Genomic DNA, 26,817 nt, shown 5'->3' with positions numbered 1-26,817 from the left:
AGTTATAGACAGGAGAGGAAAAAAGATGTCATTAGTGTGCATTAATCTACATAAATTTACATTGATCACATCCTGTTTTCTTCCTATTTCACCATCGTTGAAAAATGGGACAATGGATTTCCATGCAGTCTAAATAACTAAAAAAAGACAGGTACAGAACTAATGCATATGCTATAATAGATTCTCAGAGCAAAGAAAACAGCCAAAACATAAAAGATAAAAGTTCCAGATGCCAACTACAGAAGTTGGGCCTAGACATACTTGAAGTTTTTATTCCATGGCCCCTAATGCTCATTACAGCCCTGGTCCCTCTCCCATCCTACAAAAAGTTCTTTAGCAGGCATTTCACAGCTGGATCCACGGGTCTTCCCCTCACCCCTGTGGAGATATAAAACAAATACTTTATGCCATTAAAAAAATATTAAAGAACTAAAGTACAGAGTAGCTCGCTGGAGCAGGAATAGCCTATACGTTGTTTTTTCTATGAGACAGAACAGTGATACAACCTGCTACTCCTGCAAGAATACCCCTAGAGATCTGGCATCCTGGGAAATCATCAAGTCCAGGGATGGAAGTAGAGCAAGACAGACCCAGGATGGGCAGCAGCGCTTACGAAAAAAAGGAAAATAGATGGCATGTGAAACCATCTCATTAGAAAGATGAAACTGAGGAGCTAATTGCTGATTATCTGAGAACAAGAAATTCAAACAAGAAAAATACATGTTCATTAAGAGAAACCACTATAAAACTTTATTAAAATTGGGATTACTTACAAACTTGTACAATAAAAAGTGAAAAAATATATATATATAACATTGTTATTTTTTTCTTACAGAAAAGAGTGAAAATAAGACTCATGGCAAAGAGTCATCCCTGATTGTTTTGCTCCTTTCAAACATCCATGCACATTTATTTTAAATATAAATGACAAATCTTTTTAAATAACACTAAGGCATTACCCACAGGCTGAAACTTACCCAGTAATTCCTAACCCCTGCTGTTTCACCAGCAACTCTAGAAACATGGGAAACTGAGGCAATTGCAGGCTGTAACAGTTCTAATACTCACTCATGCTCTAGTAAAGTTGGGAGAAAGTGATTTCACCATTTTCAAGTTATTGTCAAGATTGTGAAGGGGAAGATGACACCTGAGTTGGGGTATAGGAGCCCAAAGCCCCACATTTTGAGAAGCCTCTCATCTGTCTGTGCCATTCGCATCCCCACTAAAGCTCTGTGTTGATGTTCCCGTGAATCTGTGTTGTTTATTCCCAGCAGGCTCTAGTTCCCACCACATGCACCGAAGACCCTTTTCAAGATAGTAACCATCTAGAATCCAACTCAACAGCAACTGACTCCATAAGCTAAGTAGCAAGAGACACGACCAGATCACAATTGCATAGGTTTCCCTTAAAAAATTATTTCTGCTATATCAAAAAAGCAAAAGGTTATGCCTTGTGCAATGGCTATTTTTATGTTTATTACTTGGTTTCAATGCCTATGTAAGTTGAAGGCATAATAAATCTGTCAAACTGTCCTCTCTTTGGTTCAGATAAAATTCTTGGCATTTCAATATAGGTTATTATCTCATGTCAGACCTGAGTCCAAAGGAATATTAAAAGGACATTTAATTTCCTTTCCTCCTACTTCAACTTTCACTACTCAATTCAGAGAAAAGTTATGAGTGCACAGCTAGGAACCATTTTTACGCAGGCATCCATCTGAGCCCATCTTTTTTTCTGGAACAACAAAAAGATTGAGGGCAATTGCATAATCCATTCCCAAGCCTTTTATGGATATCGGGGCTTTGGGGGACCATCTGGCCTATTTGGGTCCTTTCATTCATCAAATCTCTATTGCATGTGTCAAGCGGAGATTGAGTTGAAGGGAACGTAGTCAATGAAGACAGGGCTAGGACCTACACTGGGGTATATTAGCACAAAATGGAACATTGGAACTATAATGGAACTATTACCTGCAAAGTCTCCTTTGTACCAGACATAAAAGTCATGAATTTGGGGGGAGAAATAAACTAGTTTTGGTGACAGGAAGTGGCTGACAGGAATTTCTTGTTAGAAGGTATCAAAGTTATTCAATTTTCCTTATTTTTGTTTATTGGTCTCATGAAAGCAATCTGAGTGGGAAAGTGAAGGGGAAGTGTTTTAGGCCAGTTGGCTCTTGTATTCCCATTAATGGGAGACATGCTCTACACAACTTGGTCAGACCGATTAGAGGCAATAGATTTCCGATGCCGCCGAGTCCCTGAGCCCTAGGGCCAATTTACAGCTTGATATTTGCAGAGCAAGATGCTGACATGGCAGCAAACATGGCTCCAACGTCCAGCTAACTCCATAGTTATCCCTTCAATCCTTCTTGATGAGATCAGTCTGAGAGATGAGACTATGCTGAAATTGCAAGAGCTGTAACTGCCAGAGAAAATTAAATGGGGGCTTCAAGTAGTGACTGAGTCAGCAGACTAAGTGGCCAAGAGGGAGACAAGAGCAGTTTCTAAAGAAGGTTTAAGAAGTCAAGCAATCTTTGGGCACACGGGGGCTCTGAAGCATCTGGGGCAGAGCCGCACAGGCAGGCAGGGCGAGGACACACAGCACAGCAGTGGCACTGTCCTTCACTGTCTGAGAGCAGCTCTCAGCTGCAGGACCCATTGTGATCTCCACTGCCTACAGCTCAGTCTCCAGCTACCAGACAGGAAGAAATAAACTGAGTTTGATTTTACTCACCCCAAATTCAAACACAGTGAAAAAAAAACTGGTCTTAAGATGGAAACTGTATTTCACAAGTTCACTAAATAGAAAAAGAGGAGAAGCTTTCCCTACCTCACAATGCTGTCTCACTGAAATAAGGACATAGGTCAGGACATAAGGACAAAGTTACCCTGGAGGCAAGCTACCACCTCCCTAAGTAGCTATTTGGGAGAAGGCACCAAAGTCTCGAGGGACTCTGAGACCACTTGTACAGCTGAATCATTTTTTTCAAATCAACTTATGCTCAAATACCCTAGGTCTCAATTTCTATAAATGAGGACAAAAATAGTATATTCCAGAGGTCTTAACAGTTCTTTGTAGAGGGATAAAAATTTACCATGTACATAATTCACAAAGGCATAAAGGTTTCCCAGTATAAAGCTCCTTTACCCTGCAACTTTGACCCACAGCACCTGCCCAAATACTGCTTATTTTTCACTTTCTCCTATATGTCTACTTGCTGCCAGTTGAAATAGTTGTCACTTCAGGAGAGTTTAAAACTGTGGGAAACACTGCTGGAAATAATCAACTGCCCACCTAGAGGGAAGTCTCAAAGCTGACATTTGGAAGTCAGTAATGGAGCCCAGGGCCTTTCAAAATTACCTGCTAAATGGCTGGTCTGAAAGAATTAAGACTTTTTAAAAAATCATCTGCCTTCCCTATAATCATGGTAAGCCAGTCAGTCTAATGTTATGCTCTTGCCATCAGTGTCTATCTTCCGGGTTGGAGTAATTATAGCTTTCTACAAGGTATAAGGGTGAAGATCACAAAGACAGAACCATGCTAATGACAGAGACTGGGGAATTTGCTCCCTCATAAATGGCATTGATGGTTTATAAGGGTAGTTTCCAATGGCAAAAGAATCTGAACCAATGCCACTGTAATAAAAGGCAGCAGAAATCTCTGATCAGAAATGGAATTGCAAATAAGTAAAATAAATTCATGGAAAAATGTGTCTGATCCCGATGGCTGAATCCAAAGGCATGAAGATTACCTGGAAGTCTATTTCCTGGCAATACAAACTGTGGCTGCTACATAGCTACAACTTGTATGTTGTATGAAGAAACTTCATAGTTTCAGGGCTTACAAATTAGCCAGGTTTCACGGGAGAAGGGCACAGGTGGTAAGGCAAGGCTGAAAGGAATAGGGAGAATGGGTAGGCAAAGGAAGGGAAGGAAAAATAAAGATCGTTTCTGGATTCCACAGAAACTCAAAGATATGTGACCCACTGACAAGAAAAATGGAGGACGTGTAAAAAGCATTTAAACTTCCTAGATAAGATCACTTCTCCTAAACAGCAGGAATAACACTAAAAACCAAGGGGAAGATAAAATAAGAAATGAAACAAACTCTGAATCATACATACTTCACAAGTAAGAGAACAGACCCTATGTGAAAGGGCAAACGGGAAAGAAGGAATGGGAAGGGAAGAATGCAAATATATTTTTAAGATGGAATTAAAAGTTGAATATAATAAAAAGCCCAATAGACCTTCCCTACAGAAGATCCTACAGGCATGTTCCTAAAAGCACGCAGGACTCAGACTATCATATGTGTGAGAACTAATTCAAAGCTCAACACAACAGCGTCTGGGGTTTTAATGGATAATCCATATTAATAAATATGTAGGGGCCTATGGGGCTTGCACTCTGGAGTACTTGCTGGTTCTAGAACACGAGTTTCTTACATTTTAAAACATACATTCATTTAAAACATAAGACAAACAAATAAAACCTATTTTCCTCTTAAAACAAGGATTATTCTAAAGTCACTGAAATAAAAGCAGAAGTGAAAGAGGCTCAGGTTTGTGGATTTCTCTCTGGAAGATGCAACCTATAGTCTGAAAGCATTATTGCACGTATGACAGTTTTCACTTCTGAGTGCCAGCCACGGTGGCAGAAATGCCACTGCTGAATCAACTTTTAAAGAGGAACTAGAATGCTGTGCTAGCTGTGCTCATCTAGTTTTTCTGGAAACATAAATGTGAGCTGACAGCTTAACCAATGGGAAGCATTCACTACTTTATCCATTCTCATTCCTCAGGGATCCCAAAGAGAACACCACAGTCATTTCCAGAGGGGGACCTATTCAGGCCTTTAATTTCATTGGGAGAATTTCTGCACTATCTCACTCTGTTTCGAAGAGTTGAGAAGCAATTGCACAACACATGCAACATGGGCCATCAAGGTACCAAGCCAGTCCACATAAAAATAACTGACCACCACCTAAGTCAGGAAGTTGTTGTGTGTGATAGCAGGGTAGCGAGAATCTGAGTCCTCAGAGGATGTTTCTTCATAGCTTTCATCCTGGGCAATAATGCTCCCTAATCCATATTCCTGCTCATGGACAGAAACCTCATTTGGTGTGAGGTGAAAAGAACCTTCCACAAAGTCAGCAAATCTAGAAAAGAGAAGATAATACTCATTAGGAATTTTCTGTTCTTTCTGGTTTTCTTTCAAAATAAGAATAAATCGAAACCTTCGATATGCTCACAGGTCAAATTATATTGTATCTAGCTAACATCCCTGACCTTACTCTGGCAGTTAAATAGACTAAAGCAAGACATAAGGAGAAAAGGAAAGCTGGGATCATAGGCCAACATCCCCTGCAACCCCATCCTGCTTGATAAGCACTAGCCTATCCATTTTAGTTATGGAAGTGCTAAGGTTCCTTTAGTCATCCATAATCCTGATAAGAGAAGACTAAGGGTCATCACACATTCATTTATGGTCCTATAAAGTTTATGCCATCAGGATTCCAAATTGAAACTTCACATATTCATTGGTATAGTTGCTCCCAAATAAAAAGAGAAAGAAAACCCCACCCCTATCTCCCACAAAAAAGGGGAATAAAACAAACAAACAAACAAACACTCAGAGAGCAATGTAAAACTCAGAGAGGAAACAATATGGTACTGGAGTCTTCTCATCGCAATGCTACAATCAAAGCTAGAGTAGACAGTTCCTTAAGGAACCAGAAAACAGGATACTGCTTAACATAAGATGATACACATACTTTTCTCTTAACTACTCCTAGATGAACAGGAAAAAAAAGCCACAAGTACAAATGATTATCTAGAAGTATCATCTCTGTTAAAACTCAATGTCACAATTACCCTAAGAGATGCTTGGCATATCTGGCCAAGAGTTTACCTCTTTGGAGAATGGATTCGTGAAACAGTCTTCCAAGCAGAGCAGTCTGGACTGTTACAATATTCTCGAAGCTCCTCTAAAGCCTTTCGGGTCTCCACCTCTCCTTGTATCCGATATTCTTCTTCTGTCAGGAGACGAGGGGGTACAGTCTTTTCTGTTGCCTTACACATCTTTCTGTACTCACCAAAATAACATCATGAATCATTAATCAGTAATCTATGTCCACCCTTACCTCTAGCTCCCTTCAGTGGGCCAAGCACATAGCAGACAGCCTGAACTTTAAGAGTCATCACTCCCACCGTTCTTCTACAGATATCTTTAGTTATAATGTACTTTTGACAGGTTAGGCTATGAGTGACAAGTCAGAGTAGTCAATATTATTCACTAATGTGAATAAATTCACTTATTTTCCAATAAATGATAGATAAAATATTTATTTTCCAGTTCCTGGAAAAATGACAAGAAAATGATGGTATAAGATTGTGGTCCATTAACTTGGATCCCCAAACTGAAGGAATCCTCTTGACTATCTGTAACAGAACAACCATGGACAACCTCAGAACCTGTAACCATTCCATATTCACTATGCAAGGTGATAACATGCTATGATTTACATCTTCAATTAAGACTAGCACTCCCGGAGCAATCTGGGAGCAAATGTGAAATAATCTGAAACCAGGTGACCTGAGGCATGTGATAGAAAAGGAATATACTTTGCACCACCTAGTGGTAACAGGAACACATGACACTTTCCTGGATATTTTTATATAAAATGACTGGAATAAAATTATAAACATGTCTACACAGAGTCTGAAAAAAGAGATTCGGGAAGGAACAAAACCAGATACAATAAATTTTCATTAACAGAGAGGCTCCCAGGTCAACACCTCTATATCCTTTTGCTGCAACTGCATCTCACATTGCACATTTCAATAGTTACATTGCCTTTCAGTCACCTGTAGGTGATGTACAGCCACCGAATAGGGTACTCCAGGTTCTTAGTACACAGGGCAATGGTGATCAGGGCAAGGGCAATGTGTGGTATCTGGATACCAGAATACATGAAACCCAGGCCCATCAGCTGCAAGGTCCAGGTCAGCAGGTTGATACTTCGTTCATTCTCCAAGGGCCCATACTTGTAACAGACTGCAAAACTCATGAATCCAACTGCAAGTACATAGCCTATGACAAGAGTTATCAGAAGACATTCTTTTTCACCAATAACTTGTAAAAATAACTTGTGTGTGGAGCAGCAGTAAATTCACTACATAGCACCTATTGGACCAGGAAAATGGACAAGATTTTTACTCAGTTAATTCACTTTTTTTTCATTATTCAGATATACTTGTCTCTTTAATCTTCTATCCTTTCTGTTGTCTCAAATTTATCTGGTTCAAATGTTGAACAACTCTAGAATAGTCTGTTTAAAAAACCCAATATATGAAAATTCAGATTAATACCTCGCAAAGGGTAGATTAAGAGTTACTATCTGCACAACCAAGGGATTCTTACTTTATAGATAAGACTCACTGCAGAATTCTTTATTTCTTAAGGTCTTCAAGTGTTATTTAAAATACGATTATATTAATAAAAAAAATTTACAGCTTTTCAAAAATATGCCTATTGGGTAAAGAAAGATGTACTTATCAACACCAACAAATGAAAGTCTTCTCCCTAGCAATATCATTTTAATTTAAGAGAAGGTGACAACTGTAGAGGGACTAGAAATAAGTGAAGAACTATGACTCTTAAAAGTTAGTAAAGGGCCGGCCGAGTGGCGCGATGGTTAAGAACTCGCTTGGGATGCCAGAGGGCCCCGGTTCGGATCCCACATATGAGGGCCAGTGACACTGCCCTCCGCAGCTGAGATGCTGAACAACAGCTCAACCTGGAGTTGGGCTGCCATGAGTCGCCGGCGACGGCGTGGGCTGCAGTCCCTGTGGCAGTGGATTGCCATGGGCTACCGTGTGTGGCCAGCAGCCAGCGTGAGCGGCCAGCAGCCGCAGTGAGCGGCCGTCCAGAAGCCGGCGACTGATCTGCCTCGCCAGAGAAGAGTGCAATGATGGTGCCAACTTGGGCCAGTGAAGCAACATCCTCCACAACTAGATTGAAGAACAAAACGACAGCAGCTTGTCTGTTCCCCTTCCCCCAACTCCCCAGCACTGTTCCCATCCCCCCAATTCCCCAATAAAAAATCTTAAAAAAAAAAAAAAAAGTTAGTAAAATGGCATGGGCCATTAAACTCCTATAAGCAACATGATCAAAATAAATAAAACAGCCTATAGACATATAAAAAGGAAAGCAAAACCGACAACACTTACTTAAAAGATACTGCCAGTAACACCTCCAGATCTCTTGTAAATTTTTAAATATTAATTGAATGAGGTACAGCGAAAAGGACCAGCCTCCCACCAGGATGATGTAAACGGGACTTTTCTAAGATAAAGTAGAAGTGAAAGCACAAACGTTACAACAGGTTTTCCACACATAAAAACAAAATGGAACTGATTTAAAAAAAATAATTCAACCTCCTAAAAATCACCTCTTTTAAAAAGACATCCTTTATATTGTATTTAAAATAATACAGTCTGAAAAGAACACTGGGAAAATGAGATGCTGAATAACTTAAAAGCCTGACTATGTTATTAGCAAACAGGAAAAAGACTTTCATCCCCCACTAAGCATAGAATTTTAAATAAAAAGGGAGAGTTTGTATGTAATCAGGCTCCAAGTTTCATCACGGAAAGTACCTTTCTGAATCAAAGAAAGAGAAGGACACTGGCTTATCAGCAGTCAATGCACATTTTCAGTGCTGTAACATTATCCAAGGAAACAGTCCTTCACTAGCCAAGCTCATCCTAACTACATATGAGTGAGTATTCTGCTACTTACCTTGGGCATAAACTTGGACAGTATGAAAATGATGATTAGCAGAGAGGCCACGATTCCCACACTTATCCCAGTGGAATAGTAGAAGATTTGGCTTCTGCAGAGAGAAAATGTATTTCATGACTGTGTGTGTATTCTTCATACATGGCATTGTTCAAACTATGCCAAAAGATAGGAAAAAAGATACAAGATTAGATTGCCCAAAACTTGAGGTCAGAAAACTGAAGAGATTGGCATAATGCAGTTGCTGCCAGATTATGAGGATCAATATCAATAAGGTCCCCTCAAATATATCCCAATAATAAGCCTCTGCTTAGTCTCCCACTCCCATCCTCAGCATCCCTCCCAACCCAATTTTTAATAAGAATCTTTCTTCTGAGGAACTGTACAGCTTCTCTGGAGAGAAGAAAGGGACAAGAATACTGCCCTCATGGAGACTGGAACTAGAACTGAACTGATTACCCAGCAGGATAAACCAAACACAGGGCCTAGAAAAGAGAGCTCCTACTCCTGTTTCAGACTCTCTGTCCAGTTATTCCTCCCTCACTGTGGGTTTCTCTTAAGATCACCAAAGTAAGGAACAACTACCACTCCAGCCCAACTTCAAACTCCAGTTGTTAATCTTTCATTCACTACTCCACAGATATTCTTTTTCCTTGTATACAAAGTTAATGTTGATTCTACCTTTGTTTAATGTTTGTTTAGTTATCTATGTTTTCTTTATATTTGTACAGGTCAGTTTCACCTAGCTTACCTAGTAGGCTCCTAAAGGCATGAAATGAATTCGTTCATGTCTGTTTCTTTACCTCTGGAGGCACAAAACTTATCAACATATAGTCCATTAAAAATAAGCGCTTAATACATTATTTCTAATGGTAGAAAGAGTGGATGATATATTGGCTATAAATCCTATCACAAGAGGGGTCAACCCAATGGGGGGGGTTTCATTATTGTCAGTTTTGTACATTATTCCACACAAGAAAAAGAAATCATAACACATATTAAAGTATTTTTAAAAATCATCCAAGCAGGCAATGGCCTAGCTATAAAATTTCTGGAAAAGGGAATGGCAGCACGTCTTTTTATGATAAAAGTCAAGCAGGGTGAGTCTAAGCCTCATCATTCCACACTCTAGCCTTGGAACCTACCTGCTTAGCAAGTCTCCACAAAAAAATAACATAAGTCCAAGGAGGAAAACGAGGAAGAGTTTGGGGTCAAATCCTGAAATAAATAGAGACTTCTGCTTAATAGGGGAACCAAACAGTTTAAGGCATTATAGTAGTCCCCCCTCATCCCGGGAGGATACATTCCAAGACCCCCAGTAGATGCTTGAAACCGTGGATAGTACTGAACCCTATATATACTGTATATGAGGTGTGATCACAAAATAGTGAATGTTTACATTTTAAAAAAATATTACAGTAGGGCCGGCCGAGTGGCGCGATGGTTAAGAACTGGCTTGGGATGCCAGAGGGCCCCGGTTTGGATCCCACATATGAGGGCCAATGACACTGCCCTCCACAGCTAAGATGCTGAACAACAGCTCAACCTGGAGCTGGGCTGCTGTGAGTCGCCGGCAACAGCGTAGGCTGCAGCCCCTGTGGCAGTGGGTTGCCATGGGCTACTGTGTGTAGCCAGCAGCCAGCGTGAGCGGCTAGTAGCCGCAGTGAGTGGCCGTCCAGAAGCCGGCGACTGATCTGCCTTGCCTTGGAAGAGCACAATGATGGTGCCAACTTGGGCCAGTGAAGCAACGTCCTCCACAACTGGACTGAAGAACAAAAGGACAGCAACTTGTCTGTTCCCCCTCCCCCAATTCCCCAGCACTGTTCCCATCCCCCCAATTCCCCAATAAAAATCTTAAAAAAAAAAAAATTACAGTAAATTAATTCCCCTCAAAACAGCCCCCCTCACTTTGAACATACTTATCCCGTTGTTCCTGCCACTTTCTGAAGCAGTTCTGGAAGTCCTCTTTTGTGTCTTTAGTTGCACTGTCTTGGCTGCCTCGGTGTCCTGAATCTATTCACAACGTTTACCTTTCATGGTCATTTTGACTTTGGGGAAGAGCCAGAAGTTGCATGGTGCCAAATCCAGCGAATAAGGTGGATGAGGTCACACTGTAATGTTTTTATTTGATAGAAATTGCCGTACCAAAAGCGATGTGTGACACGGAGCCTTTCCATTGTGATCACAAAATACAGTGAATGCTGCTGCCGACTGCCATCCAATGGAAAGGCAGGAATATTCAATACTGGAAGCAGTGCGTCAAACCTTAATAACAGTGTGTGACAAGTTTCAACTTGTCCGGTACAGTCAGTTGGGTCTGAGCTACAGTTGAGAGAAGATGTGTTTTAAAGTGTGCCATAAATCATCCTCCATCTTGACAACGCTCCGTATCACAAATCACTTCTGGTATATGGCAATTTCTGTCAAATAAAAACATTATGGTGTGTCTTCATCCACCTCATTCACCGGATCGATCTGGCACTGTGCGATTTCTGGCTCTTCCCCAAAGTCAAAATGATTTAGGACATCAAGGCAGCCACGACAGTGCAACTAAAGACACTCACGAAAGAGGACTTCCAGAACTGCTTCAGAAAGTAGAAAGAACGATGGGATAAGTGTGTTCGAAGCAAGGGAGGGTGTTTTGAGGGGGATTAATGGCAGTGTGTCTTTTACTGTAATAAAATGTTTTATTTAAACATTCACCATATTGTTTGATCACACCTCATATGTGGATAGTACTGAACCCTATATATCTGTGTATGTATACATATATATATATGATAAAGTTTAATTTATAGAGATTAACAATAATAAAATACAATTATAACCATATGCTGTAATAAAAGTTATGTGAATGTGATCACTCATTTCTGAGGATCCCTTGCTAAAGTCTTCATACAGGCTCAATGTTTTCTGGTGCAACACACTGCCATCAGTTGGAACACATTTTCCGTTCATGTCTTCCACCCACAAATTTAATGCCTTTTTCATCTTAACGAAGCACTTACACACACTGTAGCTGTAACTTTTGCAGTTTGAGGTGTGACAGCAAAACTAGCAGATTTCTTTTTCCTTCTTCACAATTTCACAGAAGATTCATTCTTACCATCTATCTTAGCAACCTCAGCATATGACTTTTTTTCTTTCCTTATTAACTCAATAATTTTCACCTTTTCACTTAAAGGAAGCACTTTATGGCTTCTCTTTGGCATATCCAAATTACCAGCATCACTACTCTTGTATTTTAGGGCTACTTGTTAGTAAACTAAGGGCTACTTGAACACAAGCACAATCACCCGTGACAATCAATCTGATAACCCAGATGGCTGCAAGGTAACTAATGGGAGGGCAGCGTATACAGCATGGATACACTGGACAAAGGAATGATTTGCATCCAGATGGGAGAGTTCGAGATTTCATCGCATTACTCAGAATGGCGTGCAATTTAAAACTTATAAATTGTTTATTTATGAAATTTTCCATTTAATATTTTCAGACAGAGGTTGACTGCAGGTAACTGAAACCACAGAAAGCGAAACCATGGATAAGGGGGAACTACTGTATAGATTAAAAGGCAATGTTGGCATTATTGGTCATCTAATAAAATAAATGCAAACAGCCCTCTTAAACAGCGTTGTAAATTCCACACAAAGCCTGGACACCCTTCCAAAGAGGAAGCGCAATTAGGTCTCTGTCTAACCTGTACTTTCCCAAAGATCTTATTTTTATTTTGACGACCTACACTAAGGCTAAAAGAAACCAAGCTTGGCTTCGGCAGAGCCAGGCATTGTGCCATCAGCACTTCATGCAATTGCCCACAAGGGGTCTCTACCAATCTGTCTTTCAAGCCTTGAGTCATTCACAGGCTAGGATTCAGCAGATTTGCCCAGAACTTTGGGTCAGGGCCATCTGTTGTTCTCTAACTGGCTGCTTTTCTTACCCCACATCACCACTTACTTCCTTTCGCTTTGCTAAACAACCACTGTGTTGGGAAAGCCTACACTCATACACATCTCAGCCAGGACCAGGGACCCAAGCAGAGACCTGAGTGGCATACCAGACACTCCCATAGCTTTCACATTCAAGCGCTCTGAGTCTAGAGGAGGTCCACAAACAGAACAGCAAGAGGGGTCAGTAAATGTAAAAGGAAACCCAAAAAACAGGCCAATCCCATCAAACCAAAAAACTATGGAACTCTAGGACAATTAGAAGGGCACAAACTGGGGCAGCCAGGTGGCTCAGTTGGTTAGAGCGCAAACTCTGATCAACAGGGTCGCCGGTTCGATTCCCACATGGGCCAGTGAGCTGCACCCTCCGAAACTAGATTGCAGGCAACAACTTGAGCTGAGCTGCAGCTGAGCTGCTGGTGGGTGGCCGGATGGCTCAATTGGTTAGAGCGCGTGCTCTTAACAATAAGGTTGCCGGTTCAACTCACGCATGGGATGGTGGGCTGTGCCCCCCCCCCCCCCCGACTGAACACGGCACCTTGAGCTAAGCAGCCACAAGCTGCCTAAGGGCGGCCGATGGCGACTGGACTTGGAGCTGAGCTAGCTGCGCCCTACACAACTAAGGTTGAAGGACAACAATTTGACTTGAAGCTTATGGGTCCTGGGAAAAACACACTGTACCCCAATAAAATAAAATAAAAAAAAGACGGACGGGCACAAGCTGTTTTGTAGCAAAACCCAGGAACATTTCTACTACTAACAACACAAGCACCTGGGTGGTAACAAAAGAGAAACCTAAAGTTATAGAGACTTCCACAGGATAATGATCTACCTCCTCTGTGAAACTTGCTTATAATCAGAGACGGGAAAACTTCTCCTAGTTGTACTGAATTAAGCCTTAAACTGCAGTGATCTTCATATTTATTTATGGTTCCACAAATACTTTCTATTTGTGAAGTATTAATAGTCAGTTCTACTTTTCTTCAGTTTTTATTATTATTATTATTATTTTTAAGATTTTTATTGGGGAATTGGGGGGATGGGAACAGTGCTGGGGAACTGGGGGAAGGGGAACAGACAAGTTGCTGTTGTTTTGTTCTTCAATCTAGTTGTGGAGGGACGTTGCTTCACTGGCCCAAGTTGGCACCATCATTGCGCTCTTCCCAGGCGAGGCAGATCAGTCGCTGGCTTCTGGATGGCCGCTCACAGCGGCTGCTGGCCGCTCACGCTGGCTGCTGGCCGCTCACGCTGGCTGCTGGCTACACACAGTAGCCCATGGCAACCCACTGCCACAGGGGCTGCGGGCTACAGCCTACGCCGTCGCCAGCAACTCACGGCAGCCCAGCTCCAGGTTGAGCTGTTGTTCAGCATCTTAGCTTTGGAGGGCAGTGTCACTGGCCCTCATATGTGGGATCCGAACCGGGGCCCTCTGGCGTCCCAAGCCAGTTCTTAACCATCGCGCCACTCGGCCAGCCCTTCAGTTTTTATTATTTAACCATTCATGTCTTCAAATATAGACCCGTATATTTCAGGACACCTATCTTTGTCTAAAAGTGCCCAGAAAGCAGAAATACACCTTTCTTACTCTAAAGAATACTAGGAATATCAGGTCATGGCCATTGGAAGTGTTAGGAATGTATGTCTTCACAATTCGAGATAAGGAGGTACTCAGAATGATCTAAGGTGAAGTCTCAATTCCAGGCCTAAAAGGTTTCATGTGGGGTGGAGTCTCTCTAAACTGTTTGGAGCAGTGGTGTACTCAGGATATAATCATAACCAAAATGGAATTGTCTTGAGCTGACTTCTCTGTCTCATTAATTATACCCTCCAAAGCACAGTCCCTTCTCATTATAGAATCTATCAGAAAAACAGAAGACTTACTGCGGGTCACAGTGACACTGTATTTGGTGTGGTCCTCTATAATCTCAACTTTGAGGCAGGTTTTTGTGCTGTAGAGACCCACATTAACATAGGTGTCATTCAATTTCTCTTTTAAAAAGGAGGAAAAAAAGTTCCAGATACTAAACTGTTCTAGCTCCTTCAGTTTCTCTTCATTCTCCACCTGGGTGACTCGTACCAATTTGGAACTATTTATCCGGATCTGTAACATAAATAAAATGAGGAGGAGAAAAAAGGAAGTAGGAATTAAAATTTTTCACAAACACCATTTTAAAAAAATAACTTTAGAGTAAATATCTAAATCAGAAATGGCACTAGTTTTCCACCAGCCTTATATAAAATAGAGATGCAGCAGCTAAAACATAATTGGGCAAAAAACATTGCACATGGTACACAGAGGCAGCTGCTAGAAGGTCTTGTTGTTAACGTGATCTGAACCTACTATTAGGCCAGAACATAGATGGGGTGGGAAGGGGACTTCCAAGCTGAAAGGGTTATCAATACAGCTATTTGTGAGAGATCATATAAAGCAAGGATCTAGAATATTAAGAAAATTACCAGGCATAAACAGCCCCAAAAATGTTCCCTATAATGACAGGCTGAGGAATTCAACCCTTTGTCACAAAATCACTGATTACAGGTAAATGTTGGTTATAATTTGCCCCAGATGGAATATGATCTTTATATCAGACAATAAAAAAAAGAGAATTAAAAAACCCCACAAGCCCACCCTTATGTTTTTGATGTGAACAACAAATGCCCTTATCAGTAACTTTGCTTATAGCAGCAACAATACTTCCAAAAGGACTCATTTTGTTCAATCATTATAATAGCCAGACACTCTTGCTTGCCAGGTGGCTTAACAGTGTTATGAAACAAATGAGACCGAAGTCATTCCATCAAGGGGAAATTCGGGGGGGTTATGAAACATCTTGTGTAGAATCAAAATAGGAGCAGCAAGGCAAAAGAGTTTACATCCTGACTGGCACACACAGTTTCCAGGCCAAAGAAAGCATAAGGCCTTTAAAAAAGAGAGAGGTGTATACAGGGAGGTGTGAGTGTGTGTGTGTGTGTGTGTGTGTGTGTGTGTGTGTGCGCGCGCGCGCGTGTGTGTGTGCGTGCGTGTATGCGTGTGTGCGTGTGTGTGTGTGTGTAAAATTGAAGGCAAGAGAAGGAAGCAGTTTCTTTGGGAAAAGGAGGAAGGAAGTTAGTTCACCTCAGGGTCAAGTTCTGTAAGCTATTTAAAGGAAAAGAGAGAGGAACACAAAGCAGGCATACTTATTGACGAAAATACAATTCAGGATCATCTCAACCCTACCAAGGTTGTTAATACTTTTTAAAAACAATTATGTGTGAAAAGAAAAAAAACACGTCAAAGTACTCACTAATACAGACAGACAAATATTCACAGAAGCTGCCCAAATTATTACCTGTATCCGTGTCCATACATCATGCCACTTTGGAATAAGCACATTTTTATAACAGAATTGCTGCCTAGCATTCATATTATAAACTTGGGATTCCTGAAGCATGACCACGTCTACACCAATTCCAGCTTTATGCAAAGAAAGGAAATAAGAATTAAATATAACATAACAAGCTAACTAGAACTCATTTCATACAAAGAATCAAACTGACAACTTTCTTAAAGTTGGGGTTAAAATATCAGTGACTGAGAAACAAGAGAAGAAATAAGGTAAATTTAATTATTTAAATATTACAGTCACTAACCCAGAATAACAAAAGCTACTATTAAGTGTTTATTAAGGCAGGCAGTATGCTCTCTGTCTCATTTAACCATCCCAACGGTGTTATGAGGTAGGCACTCTCATAATCCCTATTTCACAAATAAGGAAACTGATGTTTAAGAAAAATGAATTTGCCCAAAGTCATACAACCAGTAAATAGCTTAACTGAGATTCACACCCAGGTCCTGTTTCCTTTATAAAGGCATAGCTAAAGTAAACCCATCTGGTGATTTTCTCTATCCCTTTCCTCAGCAGGATGAACAAAACTGGCAACATTTTGTATATATGTCTAGTACTTTTAAGTAGACACTAAAAGATTGCAAAGTTGCTTTTTTCTAGCTGTTTTATTTCAAGTTTTAAGAACAGCCAATGAATACTAAGCAGTCCCTTTGATTTTACCCAACAGAAGATTCTCCCCCTCAGAAATTTTGTATTCAATCTCAGCTAATTTAAGGTTTTAAGGTGACCACTTCTTTGCATCTTCCTACCCAAGTTGCGCAAGCTACCTTCTTTACCACAAAACATTTAAATAACTTCTTCCTTAAGTTCTTTCTATATTGTACTTACCAATTTATTGAGTGCTATTCTAAGTAAAAATATAGTTATCTCTCTGGTTCTTAGTATAAAAATGGGTAGATTTAAATAAACAACTAAACACACACCTCAACCAAACCTTAGAAAGCCAGTTACACACACAAAAAAGGCAATGATGCCCACCAATCCAAAATAGTTTTAGGGTGAGGCTAAGATGAATCTTGAAATTAAAGTCAATCTGAAATCTAAATGTAAGAACAAAAACCGTAAAACTCTTAGAAGAAAACACATGTATAAATCTTCGTCACCTTGGATTAGGCAATGGTTTCTTAGCTATGACACAAATAGATATATAACATACAGACATCCTATATAAACTATGGAAACCAAAGGGGGAAAAAACCAGATAAATCATACTTCGTAAAAATTTAAAACTTTTGTTTCAAAGGACATTATTAAGAAAGTGAAAAGACGGGCCAGCGGAGTGGCACATTGGTTAGGAGTTGGCTTGGGACACCAGCTCTGAGCAGCAGGACCCCAGTTCGGATCCCACATGAGGGCCAGTGACACTGCGCCCTCTACAGCTAAGATGGTGAACAACAGCTCGACCTGGAGTTGGGCTGCCATAAGTCGCCAGTTGCAGCGTAGGCTGCAGTGGGGCTGGCCGACAGCTGGCATGTGCTTTCATGAGCTGCCATGAGCCGTCGTGAGCGGCCGTCCAATGGCTAGCAACCGATTGCCTCACCGGGATGAGTGCAATGATAATACCAACATGGGCCAGTGAAGCGACATCCTCCACAACTAGACTGAAGATCAAAAGGACAGCAACTTGTCTGTTCCCCTCCCCCAATTCCCCAATGAAATCTTAAAAAAAAAAAAAAAAAGTTAAAAAACCCACAAAATGGAAGAAAGTATTTACAAATCATATATCTGATAAGGATCTAGTATCCAGAATATATAACATACTACTACATCTCAACAATAGAGAAATAACCCAATTTTTTAAATGGGCAAAGGATTTGAATAGATTTTCTCCAAAGAAGATACACAAATGGCCAATGAGCACATGACAAGAGGCTCAACATCATTAGTCGTTAGGAAAATGCAAATCAAAACCACAATGAAAAACCAATTCACTCACTAGGGTGGCTATAAGCAAAAGAGGGCAATACCAAGTGTTAGTGAGGATGTAGAGAAACTAGAACCCTCATACATTGCCAGCGGGGATGTAAAATGGTGCAGCCTCTTTGGAAAGCAGTTTGGCAGTTCCTCAAAAAGTTAAATATACAGTTATTATATGGCCCAGCAATTCCACTCCTATGTATACACCCAAGAGAACTGAAAACATAATGTTCACACAAAAACTTGTACACGAATGTTCATAGCAGCAATATTCATAATAACCAAAATGTGGAAACCCACATGTCCATTAACTGATGGATGCACAAAATGCAGTACTGTGATACCATGGAATATTATTCAGCCATAAAAGTAGTGATACATACAACACACGGATGAACCTTGAAAACATTATGGGGATTGAAAGCATCCAGGCAAAAAAAAAAAAGGCCACATATTGAATGATTCCATTTATATGTAATATCCAGAATAGGTAAATTCACAGACAGAAAGTAGATTAGTGGTTGCCAGGGGCTGGGAGGAGAAGGGAATGGGAAGTGAATGCTACGGTGTATGGGGTCTCATTTTGGAGGGATGAAAATATTCTGGAAGTATTCAAAGGTGATGGTTGCACAACCTTGTGAATGTACTAAAAACCACTCAAAGTGTGGAGTTTAGGTAAGTGAATTATATCTCAACTTTTTCTTTTTAATTCAGTCTTGATATTGTATGGGAGGAAAAAGTTTTCCTTGACCCTCTTCATTGGCTGGGTCTGAAGAATAAACTGACAAAGGCAGATTAACAGGAGAAAAGCATACAAATGTATTCAATGTTTTGCGTGACACAAAAGCCTTCAAAAGGAAATAGGGACCTCCCAAATATGTGAGATCTATGTACTTTTATGCTGGGTTTGATGATGAGTGGACGATCCTAGAGAAACAAGGCAGTTTTTGAAGTATGAGGTAATCGTGGTAAACTGGAAGAAACTGAACAAGGCCTGTTTGTTAGGATTCTTCTTGGGGTCCCTTTGTCTTCGGCAATAAGGATGCTCCTTTCCTCCAGATATAGGAAGAACACCTCTCACATGAGGACTTTATGGCCTACTTCAGGGGAGAAGAACAAAATGGGGGAGGTCAGAGTGACCTTCCTGCTTCTGCTGTTTTCTCAAATTCCCTCAACTTAAAATGTTCAATATGCCAAGGTACCATATTTTGGGGTAGCATGTCCTAAACCCTATCAATTTCTCACTAGGATTTAATCCAATACTAAGCTGGATTTCCTCCAAGCCTATTTTTCATAAAATAAAACCTTTTCAAAATCCTGTTGACATTTGTCTCACAAATATACTTAAAGAATACTCATTCACAAATATAGATCAAGAGTTTATTTTCTTCTGGAGACTATAAGAGAATAATAAGGGTATATGAAGCTTAAAACTACTGTGTTTACAATTTTTTTTTCTTTTTTAGCTGAGCCATCCTGCCACCTGTTGGCAGCTCAGTGGCAGCTCAGCTCAGGCCAAGAATCGAACCAGTGGCCCTGTTGCTCAGAGCTCACACCCTTGAGTAAGCTCTTAACCAGCTGAGTCACTCACCAGGCCCTACAAATTTTTTTTAAAGAAGATTTAGACTTATTAACCCCTTCTTACCCACAGCACCAAGTAATATAACACTACACCTTTTTAAGCCTGCTGTTACTTTCAAGAGGGTAGCAAGATACAAATCATGTGTCAATAGCACAGGCCATTTTAAAATCTTAATGCCAAGAAAAGGCAACCATGTTTTAACTAACTTTAAAATTTTCCAATGTCATTTTCCTAAAGAAATAAAATTATTTCATAAAAAGCAACATCTTTTATGGTGAACAACAGCTCAACCTGGAGCTAGGCTGCCGTGAGTCACCAGCGACGGCATAGGCTGCAGCCCCTGCTACAGTGGGCTGCCGTGAGCTACTGTGAGTGGCCGGCAGCCAGCAGCTGGCGTGTGCTTTCATGAGCGGCCGTCCAATGGCCGGCGAGCAACTGCCTCACCCGGGAAGAGCTCAATGATAATAGCAACATGGGCCAGTGAAGTGAAGTCCTCCACAACTAGACTGAAGAACAAAAGGACAGCAATTTGTCTGTTCCCCTTCCCTGATTCCCCAATAAAATCTTTAAAAAAAAAAAAGCAACATCTTTTAAAATCTAGTTCTTCCTTTTCCACAGTTCCACACCATTCAAGGGAAAGAGCTGTAAATAAACAAACTTTTCTAATAGCAACCTCCTACACAAATCAGCACCACGGCCAGCCACATCTGTGAAAATTCATTGATAGGTAAAATATTCCAATTCAGCCTAAAAGGAAAATCTGTGGAAACAATCGCCACTCCAGCTATAGCTTAAATTGTTCAAAACACAGAACTAAACCAAATGACCTTAAACACATACAAGTTATTAACATGCTCATGTTAGAAGCTTATTTTTCCCATACCAGAAGGACATACACCACCTAACTTTCCCTCTCTAAAGTGAGTTAGCCAGCATGTTAAAAAGCAGAATGAATTAAACATTCAGGAAAATGCTTTCTGAGCCCAAAGATCTACTTATTCTCAGAAAATGCTTTCTTGCAATTTAGTGAATCACAACTTGCTTATTGTGTTTACCATAAAGCAGCTATTCAAAGGTTAATCACTTCATATTTACTTACGATCATTACAAACTTATTTTTCACCTGCTTCTCAATCAACAACACTGATCATTTAACATCTATAGGTAGAAGGTAATGAAAATAAATTCATAGTATGTGAGGACCAGAAGGGACCCTATAAAGTCATGAAAAACAACCTCTTCTAATTCTTAAGTAGCCTCTATTGATTTCTGTAAGGAGGTAATCCAGTGTTCACACTTAAAAGCCTCCTTAAAAATTAACATTTTAAATCAGTGGATTTAGCAAAGGATTATTCAATGGGATGCTGGGACAACTGACTGGTTATTTGGAAAATAAAATCTATTTAGATCCTCATCTCACACCAAATTCTAACATGAATTATAGATTAAAAAGTAAAATCGGGCCGGCAGAGTGGCTCAGCTGGTTAAGAGCTCGCTTAGGAGCACCAGCTCTGAGCAGCAGGGCTGAGGTTCAGATCCCACATTGAGGGTCAGTGATGCTCACACTCTACAGCTAAAATGATGAACAACAGCTCAACCTGGAGCTGCGCTGCCATGAGTCACTGGCAATGGTGTAGGCTGCAGCCCCTGTGGTAGTGGGTTGCCATGGGCTACCGTATGTAGCCAGCAGCCAGTGTGAGCAGACAGCAGCCAGTGTGAGCGGCCAGCAGCCGCAGTGAGCGGCCATCCAGAAGCCAGCGACTGATCTGCCTCGCCCGGGAAGAGCGCGATGGTGCCAACTTGGGCCAGTGAAACAATGTCCTCCACAACTAGACTGAAGAACAAAACGACAGCAACTTGTCTGTTCCCCTTCCCCCAATTCCCCAGCACTGTTCCCATCCCCCCAATTCCCCAATAAATAAATAAATAAAATAAAATTATATCAATTCAATTTTGGAGGGTTAAGCATAAAAGCAATGGAAATAAATCTAAAAAATAAAACGAAGTGACCACATAAAAATATAAACTTTCTATTTAGAAAGATAAAAGGGAGCAAATTAAAGTTCTGTAATAAATAAATCAATTCTAAATATTGGGTCGTCGGGAAAGTCATGATGCATTTTTGCACTGAAAAACATAAAAAAATATGTCATGACTTTTCTGACAACCAAATGTATATCCTTGGTACATAAAAAGTTTATACAAATTGATTTTAAAAGTACACAAAAATCCCAATAATCACAATAAATATGCCAAGAAAAAAGGACACAACTCAAAAAAATTCAAGTCAAAACAGAAAATTAAATAATAAACAGTTCAAAGATGCTCCCTCACAAATAATCCAAGAAGTGCAATGTACATTAAGATCCACAAATTAGCAAAAGTGTTAGTCTAGAATCTCCAATGCTGGCAAGGGGTCACAAGCAAATATTGCTGATAGTGGTGTAAACTGGCACAACTTTTCAGAAAAGTATTTTAGCAAGATGTTTTAAGGGTCTTAAATATATTTTAGCTTTTGATCTAATAAATCCATTTCTGAGAATCTATCCTTTAAAAAATCTAAATGCAATAAAAAAAAACCTTATACACAAAGCTCTTCAGTGTTATCTACAATTAAAAACTAGAAACGCGGGCCGGTTGAATGGCGCGTTGGTTAAGAGCTGGCTTGGGACGCCGGCTCTGAGCAGCAGGGCCCGGGTTCGGATTCCACATGAGGGTCGGTGACACTGCCCTCTACAGCTAAAATGGTGAACAACATCTCGACCTGGAGCTGGACTGCCATGAGTTGCCGGAGACGGTGTAGGCTGCAGTGAGCTGCCATAAGCTACCCTGTGTGGCTGGCAATCAGCGTGAGCGACCGACAGCCGGTATGAGCTACCAAGAGCCGCCGTGAGCAGCCGTCCAGAGGCCGGCGACCGATCTTTCTCATCCGGGAAGAGCGCAATGATGATACCAACTTGGGCCAGTGAAGCGACATCCTCCACAACTAGACTGAAGAACAAAAGGACAGCAACTTGTCTGTTCCCCTTCCACAATTCCCCAGCGCTGTTCCCCTCCCTCAATTCCCCAATAAAATCTTTAAAAAAAAAAGAAATGCCACAAATATTCAACCAACAGCAGAAATCAAATATCCAAACCAAATGGCTAATTCAGAAACATTAAACAAATATTTCCATAGAAGTAAAAATAATATTTATGAAGAATTTTAAATGACATAGGAAAATGCTTATGCTACAAAATCAAATGAGAAAACTATCTGGTGGCCTCCAGGGAAGAGAACAGGATTGCTGACAGGAACATGAATGTACTGTCAACTTTAAAAAAAAATAAAATTTTTGTTTAATTAAAAACATGTTGGAAAAGACCAAAAGCAAGTGTGCTAAAATGGATCACCTCTGAATAGAATAAACTGTGAGGGTTTTTTTCTACTTCTTTATAGCAATTGTATTTGCCAAGTAGTCTAAAATAAACTTCCAGTGAGAAAGAATTCCCTGCCTTTTGAAGTACTCCATTCTGTCTTTAGGTACCTCTGACTTTTAGAAAGTTCTTCTCCATTACATGATTGTTACTTTGTAGCTGCCACCCACATGATGTATCAGGCCACACAGAAGAAAGACTATCCCTGGAGTATACCCTTCTCTAAGCCAAGATGTCCCTATTCCTCATCACTAAAGAAACTTCATTAAAGAGACTGATTGAGCTCTCTGTAGGAACATTTTTGCATATATTTTCTCTTCCATCCCCACAATCCACAACCCCATTTTAGAGGTTAAACATCTGTCCCAAGTTCATTCAGATCATAAATAGCCCTTCAAATGTTACTCTGGGCCCTGCTTCTAGAAAAGTACCTTCCTAGATACCTACTCCCCATCCCCCACCCCCAAAAAACTCTGTTTCAGAAAGACTCTGCACTTTGGAACTAGATCTATGGATCCTGAAAAAACCTTAAAAGTCTGCAGCGAAGTTTAATCATAAGTGACAGCATGAGATAGGCAGCAAACGAAGGAATAGGTAAGGGAGCATAATATGTGTTTACAAGATAAAATTATCCTTAACCCTGTGAGTTTCAACTCCCTCCAGTGGAGGTTTGGAACCCTCACTTATTTTTCTGTTGTGCATTTAACAAGGGGTAGACGGAAGTTCTTACAAACACTCTAGGTTTTCTGGACTGGAGCGGAAAAGGAAAAGTGTCACCCCAGTCCAAAGCCAATTATCCAGCAGTTAATATCAAATTCGTTTGCCTGAGGAATTAAACTTCCAAAATAAACCTATTCGATGGTGAATGGCGCTTGAATCTTTCCTCTGTTTTTTTGTTTTGTTTTGTTGAAACGGGAATTAAAAAACTGCAGGTCCGTTCTATTAGGGCCAGTAGGGGCCAGAATCTTACAAGGACAGAAGACATAAGAGATCACTGCATTTCGGCGAACTATAATTCTCCGTTCAGCCACCCGTGCCCCGAGTCCTAACAGAGTCTATGCTCAAGTGTTGCTAATTTGCGGAATGAATGGGATGCTCCCTTTCCACTGACAGCTCTGCCTGCTCGTCACAGTTCTTGGTCTCCTTCCTTTTTAACCAGGAAACTCGAGGAGGCCCGTGCAACGCCATGCAGCAGTCCAGGCCTCCCTTCCTGTCTCCGCCAAGAGGACCCAGGCTCCTCCTCACTCTGGGCAGCTCCACCAGGTCGCCCCAGGCCCTTACCCATCAGTGCCCACGCCCATTCGCCGACTACTAGGCTTCTTCCTTCGCGTACGCCCGCCCCACTCTGCAGAGTAACTGGCCGCGCCTGGGAACACTCCCCACTTTTCTAAATATAACCCCCTCGCCACCCGCCCCCTTGGCAGCTGCTGCCCGGGCGGTACCTGAGCCGCAGACCAAGAAGCAGGATTGAACCAGGAGCAGCAACACTGCCCCACCGCCCCCGGCCCCCCAGCCCCAGGGCCCGGCACCAACTGCCGGAGAGACCGCCACTTTCATTCCTCCCGCCATAGTCGCCTCACGCCACCGCCTCCTCACGTGCCTCTCCCCAGCAACTAATCCGGAACAGGCAGGTCCAACAGCCTATCCATTACAAGACCCGCCCCCTAACAACCAATCGGATGGGCGGAGCTTCCAACAGTATCTTGCGGCCCCAATAATCCCGCCTCTTAGCAACTGATGCGAAAGGGCGGGAGAAGCAGCTTTTAGCCTATTAGAAAAGAGTTCTCACCTTAGCAATGGCGACAGGAAGATCCCACCCCTTAACAACAGGCTTCCGTCTCCCGTTTATTTACAACTGATGTGATTGATGCTAAGTTTAGCCAATACAAAATCAGAATAGCCGAGACCTCCTTGTCCAATCTTGGTATTTCCAACGAAACTGTGAAGTTCTGTTTTCCTTTTCTTTTTATCACGATCTTTTTGTTATGGGAAACTTGTAATTGAAACCTCTTTACAAGTAGGGTCCTAAAGGGACTTTTTTTTTAAGTAAGACTATTGTCTTCCAAAGTCCTAAATGATTAAAAAAAAAAAGATTGTGTTTTATAAAAATAAATGTTAGCATTAAAAAATATAGCCATAGGGATTTTTTTGGGGGAAGCGAAATGAACATGAGGATTAAGAGAAAGTTTTTTATTCCTCACACTATCTTGTGAGACAAATATTATCTCCATTTAAGAAGCCAAGACTGTGCTGACTGAGAGTGGCATGTTGGTGAAGAGTCGGCTTGAGACCCCAGCTCTGAGCAGCAGGACCCCGGTTCGGATCCCACATGAGGGCCAATGACACTGCCCTCTACAGCTAAGGTGGTAAAAAAACAGCTTGACCTGGAGCTGGGCTGCAGTGGGGCTGCAGTGGGCTAATGTGAGCTACCATGAGTGGACAGCAGCCAGCATGAGCGGCCAGCAGCCGGTGTGAGCTGTCAAGAGCCGCCGTGAGTGGCTGTCCAGTGGCCAGCGACCGATCTACCTCACCCAGGAAGAGCGCAATGATAATACCAACATGGGCCAGTGAAGCAACCGATGTCCTCCACTAGACTGAAGAACAAAAAGACAGCAACTTGTCTGTTCCCCTCCCCCAACTCCCCAATAAACTCTTTAAAAAAAAAAAAAAGCCAAGGCTAAGATAAGCCAAGGTACTTGCCAAAGATTGCAGTTAGTTGGGCTAGCTAGCCTGTGGTTCCAACCCAAGTCTTCCTACCTGAGTTCTTTCCATGAATCAAGCTGCTTCCTATTAAGTGATTTCACACAGTGTGGGCTTAGCAGAGTGCCTGGTACATAACAGGCGTTCAGAAAATGTTAGTAGAAATTGAAGCATCTTATTTTTTTAGAGGACCTATCTGAGAGTGGTGGGTAGGAACACTAGAGATGATGGAGGGGGAATTAAGGGAAGGGGGTAACTGCTGGGAAAGGCTCAAGCTTTCAAAACAAAAAACTTTTTAAAAGTCAAAATGGGGGTGAGTCATGGACAAGAAAATAAAGTTTATCCTCAGAAAGAAAAGTGTAAGTCACCCATGCGGCAATGGTCATCCTATGTCTCGCTCACACACTCTCCCTTGGCTGACCTAGAAAGGTCAATAGCAACAGTAATAAATCACTTGTTATTATGTACCCTTGATAGCATGTGATGAAAATAGCATTTTACCTTTATGGTTTTCCTCCTACAAACCCATAAAACTAATCCAATCATGAGAAAAACATTAAACATTCGAATAGAGGGGCATCCTATAAAATACCCGACAAGTACTCCTTAAAACTATCAAGGTCATCAAAAATAAGGAAAGTCTGAGAAACTGTAACAGCCAAGAGGTAGCTAAGGAGACAAGAGAACCAAATGTAATATGATATAATGTAGGAGATCCTGGAACAGAAAAAAAAATTAGGTAAAAACTAAGGAAATCTGAATAAACTATAGACATTTGGTTAATAACAATACATCAGTGCTGGTTCATTAATGGTAGCAAATATAGTGTACTAATATAATAGTGAAAACTGGATGTGGGTTATATGGGAACGCTGTACTATCTTAATTTTTTTGTAAATCTAGAACTTTTAAAAAATAATTTGTGGGGCCGGCCAAGTGGTGCGTTGGTTAAGAGCTGGCTTGGGACGCCAGAGAGCCCCGGTTCGGATCCCACATATGAGGGCCAGTGACACTGCCCTCCACAGCTAAGATGCTGAACAACAGCTCGACCTGGAGCTGGGCTGCC

The 26,817-nt window shown here is 41.1% G+C and overlaps 1 protein-coding gene across 3 annotated transcripts; it reads right to left on the bottom strand.

The window, feature by feature from the left end:
- Window positions 1-743: 743 nt before the first annotated feature.
- On the bottom strand, window positions 744-24,620 carry NEMP1 (nuclear envelope integral membrane protein 1). 3 transcript variants are annotated; one of them, XM_019657682.1, is made up of 9 exons: window positions 24,494-24,620; window positions 16,079-16,203; window positions 14,631-14,850; window positions 9,948-10,020; window positions 8,803-8,896; window positions 8,232-8,346; window positions 6,867-7,119; window positions 5,911-6,084; window positions 744-5,158 (listed from the first exon to the last, which is right to left on the bottom strand). In XM_019657682.1, exons 1-9 carry the CDS (start codon window positions 24,618-24,620, stop codon window positions 4,984-4,986), a joined length of 1,356 nt encoding a protein of 451 aa, XP_019513227.1. In that variant the 3' UTR covers window positions 744-4,983. The 3 variants fall into 3 exon arrangements, with proteins under 3 accessions (XP_019513227.1, XP_019513228.1, XP_019513229.1); XM_019657683.1 differs by having other exon boundaries at window positions 6,867-7,092; XM_019657684.1 differs by having other exon boundaries at window positions 6,867-7,077.
- Window positions 24,621-26,817: the final 2,197 nt, after the last annotated feature.

Source organism: Hipposideros armiger, unplaced genomic scaffold (assembly GCF_001890085.2).
Source record: "Hipposideros armiger isolate ML-2016 unplaced genomic scaffold, ASM189008v1 scaffold_277, whole genome shotgun sequence".
Lineage (NCBI taxonomy): Eukaryota > Metazoa > Chordata > Mammalia > Chiroptera > Hipposideridae > Hipposideros > Hipposideros armiger.
Note: the sequence above shows the minus strand (reverse complement) of the source record. Positions and strands in the feature narration are given on the sequence as shown.

Bases quoted from the DNA above. Each gene is read 5' to 3' on its own strand.
- NEMP1 (XM_019657682.1), bottom strand. From the start codon at position 24,620: ATGGCGGGAGGAATGAAAGTGGCGGTCTCTCCGGCAGTTGGTGCCGGG. The intron at 14,851-16,078 runs GTAATAATTTGG...TTTATGTTACAG, and splicing joins ATGTATGGACACGGATACAG to ATCCGGATAAATAGTTCCAA. The intron at 7,120-8,231 runs GTAAGTGTTGTC...TTGGTGAAAAAG, and splicing joins TTACTGGCAGTATCTTTTAA to AATGTCTTCTGATAACTCTT.